The sequence below is a fragment of the Vipera berus genome (genome assembly GCF_964194415.1).
Source record: "Vipera berus genome assembly, chromosome: 3".
Classification (NCBI taxonomy): domain Eukaryota; kingdom Metazoa; phylum Chordata; class Lepidosauria; order Squamata; family Viperidae; genus Vipera; species Vipera berus.
The window spans coordinates 198701294-198709276 of NC_138204.1; the positions used below are offsets into that span (position 1 = coordinate 198701294).

The window sequence follows — 7983 nt, forward strand, 5'->3', positions numbered from 1 at the left end:
ATAATTATTTATATAAGATAATGTACAGGATCCAATGGTTATTCACTGTACAGTTACATTCTAAAACTGCTGAATCCTTTTTTTTTCCATACAGAAACTTTAATTCAAAACATGGAAAGGTGTTATTCAAGTTTAAGAACAAAGAACTGTTACAAAAATGAGTTTTAAAAGTTCATTGGGAAAGAAATATATCTTAATTTAGCATAACAATTGACACTAGGCAAAAATTTGGAAACATGTCAGAAACAAAATCGGAATCACTTGTGGCATTGAAGTAATTTTATATAACAATCTGCTATGACATCCATCAAAGCCAATTTAAATTTAAGGTACTTCCAATTACTCTTTGACAACTTATTATTGGCAGCTCTTGCCACTGGTGTCACCTTAGAAAAGCCACAAACTGACATTGTTATTAATAGCATAAAGTTGTGTGTTACTGTCATGCCTCCGTCAGAGTCTGAATCTGCTGAAGAAAATGAGCTGGAAGGGGACCCTATGGAGGTCAAGGGAGAGGTGTCTGTGGCTTCAGAGGCATGTGGGGAAGAGCAGACCGAGGTAGGCTAGGGCCTTTCAGGATTGGGACAGGATGAACATGAGAGACAGAGCTCAGGCAATGAGCGAGGGCCACCCCCTCCTGATCCTAGAGCATAGAGAGTGGAGAGAAGGAGGGAACAACACAGGCAGGCTCAACTACTGGGAGGAAAGTGCCTAGCCTCTCTTCACAAGGCACACCTGGAGACTGAGACTTAAGGAGACGCTGTGGGGAGGGCCATTTGTTGGAAACAAACACTGATTTCTTGGAGTTTTGTGTGCTGTTGCTGATCTTGGAAACAACTCTCTGATCTCTTGTTTGGCGTTGTGATTTCTGCTCGGAAACCCTGAAGCTCTGACCATTGGAATGGCTGACAAACTTGATTTGTGTTCAAAGACCTCAGGTTGTATTTTGGCTTCTCTTCTGAAACTGCTCAGGCAAGCATGTATTTCCACAGACTTGTTAGATTTTGGATGTATGTTTCATTCCTTGTTATCTATGTGGCCTTGAGTAAATTACTCTTTTAATCTAACTGTATGTGAAACTATTTGCTGCCAGAGGCTGCTGCAAGTGTGTGTGTGTGTGTTACTTTGTTCTGGGGCTTGCCAGAAATGTGGAAGTGTTTGGGGAAAATTTGGAGCAATTAAAGGGTGGTCTGAATTGTCAGTGGTTTAAATTTCCTCTGTGCCATGCCCTGGGTCATCACAGTTAGTTTAGATTAACACAAACCTATACAGTGCAATAAAATTAGACATCCACTCTCTTTGTCATATTTATAAGGTGTGAGAATGTTAATGTAGCATTCTTGATACTGTTGCTTGAAAAGGAGAAGGAAATAAACCCAAGCATTCATCTCATAACAAGTCTGTTTTGTGATGCAATTGTATTAGAAGTAAATAGTGCAGGAAAGGAAATTAAAACAATCAAAAATTAATAAGATACATACGTTTGATAGGGTGTTTCCCAGACAAAAACAGAAAGAAAGAAAGAAAGAAAGAAAGAAAGAAAGAAAGAAAGAAAGAAAGAAAGAAAGAAAGAAAGAAAGAAAGAAAAAGAAAGAAAGAAAGAAAGAAAGAGAGGGAGGGAGGGAGGGAGGGAGGGAGGGAGGGAGGGAGGAAGGAAGGAAGGAAGGAAGGAAGGAAGGAAGGAAGGAAGGAAGGAAGGAAGGAAGGAGAAATCAGAAGATACCATAAACCTTCACTTAAATAATACAGTATGATCTAAATAGTAATAGTATTAACAATGAAGTCTGTCTGTCTGTCTGTCTGTCTGTCTGTCTGTCTATCTATCTATCTATCTATCTATCTATCTATCTATCTATCTATCTATGTCTGGAAAAATAAGGGCATGAATATGATTATTAAATATGTAATAAACACATTTACTCACTGTTATAAGAGATATTAAATCCACGGCCTGACATTGAATGATCAGCTTGAAATTCCAAACGTAAAATGTGGTTGTTACTAGTCAGATGGGATGGCACTTCAGCTCCAGTGAATGTGCCAAGTATTGGAGAATCAGGAGAATCACCATCTTTAATTGCAAGAAAGTCAAATTGAGATTCCAGGTCAAAATCATTGAAGGAAAGATGAATGCGGCTCCCAGGGTCTGAGATGATTGTCCAGATGCAATTCAAATTATTTCCATATCCTTCTGGGTAGTCGGGAGAAAGAACAGTTCCCATCGGTGCCGTGAAATTAGATAGGCAAGGAACTGTCAAAAGTCAGGAAAGAAATTAGAAAAGAGATAAGAACCCACCTAAAATTGACCTTCTGAGCCCTTTCTCTCAATATTTGATTTCATATTCTTATTTATTCATGCATTTATTAAATTATTTCTTTATCACAGCCCCTCACTAGTTTGCAATGAAATAAAATGTAATATTATTATACATCCAGAGAATCATTCAAAACAACATTAGAAATGCTTTATTAAGATTGATTCAGAGACCTTTTTTTAAAAAAAAAAAGTCAACCCAAAGTTTACGGATATTGCTTAACTCTGAACCCAGCCCCATTGGCTCAATCAGGTAATGGCAGCTGAAAAATAGTCACTGAATTCCCATTCTAACACTGGATATAGTACATATAGAGTATATAGTACATATTAGTTGGAAACAGTTCTTTGTTTCCATTCATCCTGGAAAGAGAGTTATTATTCTGATTGATCAGAGCTGTATTAGCTCATTGCCAAATCTCATTTTCCAATTATTTTCTAGGTGCAATATCTATAAAAAAAAGTATGAAAGATGAACCAAACAATGATTACTGCATGGAAGAGAATATTGGTAGCCCAGGATTGAACTGTGGGGTTCCCAGTGTTCTCTGTGCTTGGTGGTTTTCTTGCAAACATTTTATTACCAAACTAGGTTGCATCATCAGTGCTCAGTGCTGAATGCTTAGGATTATAAACACCAGAAGATCTTCCCTAGTCTTATCCTCCTAATAAAATATTAGGGACACAAAGACCTTCCCTTTTCTACTTTCTTCCTGGTTTACGAAGCTTTATTTAAAAAAAAACACAGGAGGAAGGGCAATGATATTCTATTGTTTAGATCATTGATTGGTTAGATTATTTATTTATTTATTTATTTATTTATTTATTTATTTATTTATTTATTTATTTTATTATATTTATATACCGCCCTTTCCTGAAGGACTCAGGGTGGTTTACAGGGTGATTAAAACGAAAAATACAAAAGTTAAAAACAATTTAAAAAATTATATCAATCCCTGAGCAAATAAAAACCCCAGTTAAAATTAAAATTCTCAGCCTGGGCCAGAGAGCTCGAAGAGCCAGGTCTTCAGGTCCCAGCAGAATGAACGGAGGTTGGGGGCAGTCCTAAGCTCCACGGACACCTGGTTCCAAAGGGCAGGCGCACCCACTGAGAAGGCCCTCCCCCTGGGTGTTATCCGCCGGCAATCTTTTACCGGCGACACCCTGAGAAGACCCTCCCTGTGGGAGCGCACTGGACGAAGGGAGCTTGATGCCGGCAGCAGGTGTTCCCTCAGATATCCCGGACCCAACCCATTTAGGGCTTTATAGGTCATCACCAGCACCTTGAATCTCACCTGGAGGGCAACCAGGAGCCAATGCAGCTTGCGGAGTAGAGGTGTTACATGGGAGTATCGGGAAACCCCCATCACAACTCACGCGGCTGCATTCTGCACCAGCTGAAGCCTCCGAGTGGTCCTCAAGGGCAGCCCCATGTAGAGAGCGTTGCAGTAGTCTAAACGGGAGGTCACGAGCGCATGAGTGACTGTGTGTAGGGCATCCCGGTCCAGATAGGGTTGCAACTGGCGCACCAGGCGAACCTGGGCAAAAGCCCCCCTGGTCACGGCTCCTATATGATCTTCAAAGTTGAGCCGGGAGTCAAGGAGGACGCCCAAGTTGCGAGCCCTATCAACGGGGGGGTAACACCTCACCCCCCCATCGTTAAAGGTGGAATGGTCTGGTTAACCCGAGATGCCGGTACGCACAGCCACTCAGTCTTGGCAGGATTGAGACAAAGCCTGTTTCTCCCCATCCAGACCTGGACCGCCTCCAGGCAACGGGACATCATGGCAAGGGCATTAAATATAGATGATGATTATCATAATCAGCTCCTCCTCATTTTTCCCCCTCCTTTCTGTTCAGCCTCCTCCCAGAAGGTAACAAAGAAAACAGGTTGTGAGGAGGATGTGTAGCATCCCAGACAATCCTGTGGACCTTGCTTGAGCATCACTTATATGCTATATCCTGGACAGAAGGAAGAGAACTGCCAATATTTTTTTTCTGCCATTCTCACCACTCTATGCACTGCTTCCTGTCTGAAGCAGTAATGTTTCCAAACCAGGCAGTAATGCAATATGATAGGATGCTCTTGATCGTTCCTCTGTAGAAAGTGATAAGTACAGTAGAAAGATGATGATGAGCTTTTCTCATGCGATACAGAATATGCTGGCACTGCTTTGCCTGCTTCAGCAATGTCTCACTGTTGAGCAACAAAGGTTGGTGGCACACCCAGAAACTTGATGCTGCTAACCACCCCCACAGGAGAATCATTAATACACAGAGGTATGTGGTTGTGCCTCCCTTTTCTGAAATCAACAGTGATCTCTTTAGTTTTTCCTGTGTTTTTGTTTTTGTTGCATCAGTTCACCAAACCCTCTAAACCCTAAACTTCTAAACGAAAGAATTATAGAATTCTGAAATACTAATTTGGATTTCTCCAGACCTGCTTAAGCCCCAGATATATTGCATTTTGTCTGTTGGTTGGTTGATTTATTTTAAAAAGGGTGATTTTTGGTCTAGCTGGAATTACTGCTAGACAAGCAAAATATAAGACTCTAGGATTATGTATGCACTAAAAGAGATTTGTGGATAGTGCAAAATTGAAAGAAATTAAAAGAATGTACAATTTAATTGTAAGACAACTATTATTAGGAATATTTTAGCAATAATCCAATCCTATAATTGTCCATAGAATTATGCAGAAGATACATTATAAATATGAAAGATTTGAAGACCAAAATTGTTTGGTGAGCCCATAAAAATGTTTTTTTCCAGAAAAGATTTTAGTTTAAAATAGTTTTTCAGTAATATATACATAAGTTAGAAATTATTGGAATATATTAATTTATACTCACAAATGCATATAGGTATGTTTGCTGACCACTGGTTATTCTCTTGACAAACAATAGTTTTTTCTCCAATCAGTTCAAATCCAAACTGGCATTCAAACCTCAACACATCATGATTGGAAAACCCATCTCCTTCTCTGATGCCATATAATGGTGTTCCTGGATCTCCACAACTTTCTTTTTCAATCTCTGTTTAAAAAAGACATGTTACTAGTCAATAAGCTAACTATAGAAATTTGAATTTATCTAAAGCGTATGAATCGAAGTACAAATATTATAAGCTACTAACTGTAGTACTAGCTCTTCCCTAAAAAGTAGAAAATGGTGCAAATAAATGAACATATCCCATGAAAAAAAGTGCTTTAAGATTTAAGGTTAAAAGTAAAGGTTCCCCCACACATGTGTACAGAGAAGAGCAACAAAGATGATTAGGGGGCTGGAGGCTAAAACATATAGGGAACGGTTGCTGGAATTGGGTATGTGTAGCTCAGTGGGTTAGGACGCTGAGCTTGTCGATCAGAAGGTCGGCAGTTTGGCGGGTCGAATCCCGAGTGCCGCTTAACAGAGTGAGCGCCTGTTACTCGTCCCAGCTTCTGCCAACCTAGCAGTTCGAAAGCAAGTCAAAATGCAAGTAGAAAAATAGGGACCACTACGGTGGGAAGGTAACAGCGTTCCGTGCGCCTTTGGCGTCTAGTCATGCCGGCCACATGACCACGGAGACGTCCTCGGACAAGCGCTGGCTCTTCAGCTTTGAAACGGAGATGAGCACCGGCCCCTAGAGTCGGAAACGACTAGCACACACGTGCGGGGGAACCTTTACCTTTACCTTTACCTTTAGTTTAATGAAGAGAAGGGTGAGGGGTGACATGATAGCAGTGTTCCAATATCTCAGGGGCTACCACAAAGAAGAGGGAGTCAAGCTATTCTCCAAAGCACCTGAAAGCAGGACAAGAAGCAACGGATGGAAACTAGTCAAGGAGAGAAGCAACCTAGAACTAAGGAGAAACTTCCTGACAGTTAGAACAATTAACCAGTGGAAAAGCCTGCCTCCAGAGGTGGTGAATGCTCCAACACTGGAGGTTTTTAAGAAGAGACTGGACAGCCATTTGCCTGAAATGGTATAAGGTTTCCTGCCTGAGCAGGGGGTTGGAATAGATGACCTCCAAGGTCCCTTCCAACTTTATTATTATTATTATTATTATTATTATTATTATTATTATTATTATTATTATTATTATTATTATTATTATTATTATTATTATTGTGCTAGTCGTTTTCAACTTTAGGGGCCGGTGCTCAACTCCATTTCAAAGCCGAAGAGCCAGCGCTTGTCCGAGGATGTCTCCGTGGTCATGTGGCCACCATGACTAGATGCCAAAGGCGCACGGAACACTGTTACCTTCCCACCGTAGTGGTCCCTATTTTTCTACTTGCATTTTTATGTGCTTTCGAACTGCTAGGTTGGCAGAAGCTGGAACACGTAACAGGTGCTCACTCTGTTACGCGGCACTTGGGATTCGACCCGCCAAACTGCCGACCATCTGATCGATAAGCTCAGTGTCCTAACCCACTGAGCCACCGTGTCCCTTTAAGATTTACATTGCCAGAATTATCATATATGTGTAAATCATCTCAATTACTACTGAAATAATTATTTTATTTTGATCCATCTTGGATTTTCAGATAACTCATAACATGGAATTATTAGAAGTCCCAGATGTATTGCTATTTGCATTCAGAGCTAGTCACTGCATTGGGTCCAATGAACATAACAACATAAATGAAATCTGATGTATCTCCAAATTAGCAGCCCACATGAGTTATTTCTCTTCCTCACACCACATGCTTTACTGAGCAAATATGATTTTTAAGGTCTGAATTTTGCTTTAGTAGAACATGATGACAAGAAATTCCAGTTGTACAGGAAAAAGCTTTCAAGTGATTGTCCTCAACTCTATGTAAAATCATTATTAAAGTAATTAGATCTCTGTATTATAAAAGGAGAGACAGTAAAGGGAAATGGAAAGCAGAAAAAGAAAGACAGATTGGTCTGAAGCATAGGGAGAAAACATAGAGGAGGAAAAGAAAGAGGACAATGAAATCTATTTTATCAATTATATTGCTATAACAATGGGAAGGATGCACACACAAGAGTCATTTTACATTTTGTTCAAAATAGCCTTGGCCATTTGGAAAAAAGCCACACACTCTTTTGATATCTCCTCTTCCCACATGTATCCTGATTACGTTTTTGCTATTATGATTATGATTCTCCAGTTTATCTTAACAACTGCTTTTCCATGTATTGTATTCCATATATTAATAGCTGTAAAGCTAGCTGCTCTGCTAAGGGACACATTTTCTCAGAAGTAATCTAGAAGTCCATTGACATTTAAAAAAAAAAAAGAAGTTAGATGGAAACAGAAAGAACAGAACACATTATCTCCAGCAGTCAAGACCAAGATAAGCAGGGATTAACACCAGAGAAACAATCAAGCAGAAAACAATACTGTATTCAAGGAACAACCAAGGAGGGAACCCGCCTGTCCACAACACAAGCAGAGAAAGCTATTGTATATAAACAGGAAGCAAAACCCACACTCTCTGCATTGATGATGTTACCTAGTCCAGTAATAAAATGGCTGCAAACAAGCAAGCAAGCTCAGAGAGCATCAAGGACTCCACTGAAGCCACTTTAAACTGGAATAGAATTAAAAAGGTGCCAAGATATAGTATCTCCTCCTCCTCCTCCTCTTCCTCCTCCTCCTTCTCCCCTCAGTTGGTTGAAAGGGAAGGTACTTGACTGAATCAATTGTCTGAAGA

The 7983-nt window shown here is 40.0% G+C and overlaps 1 protein-coding gene across 1 annotated transcript in view; it reads right to left on the reverse strand.

The window, feature by feature from the left end:
• Positions 1-7983, reverse strand: part of CSMD3 (CUB and Sushi multiple domains 3) — a gene marked incomplete at its 5' end in the record, with an annotated part of 687334 nt that overhangs the window by 261399 nt on the left and 417952 nt on the right. Inside the window, 2 exons of the mRNA XM_081322366.1 lie at positions 1925-2251; positions 5167-5349. Coding sequence (XP_081178492.1) covers positions 1925-2251; positions 5167-5349 — 510 coding nt within the window. The remainder of the gene's footprint in view (positions 1-1924; positions 2252-5166; positions 5350-7983) is intronic.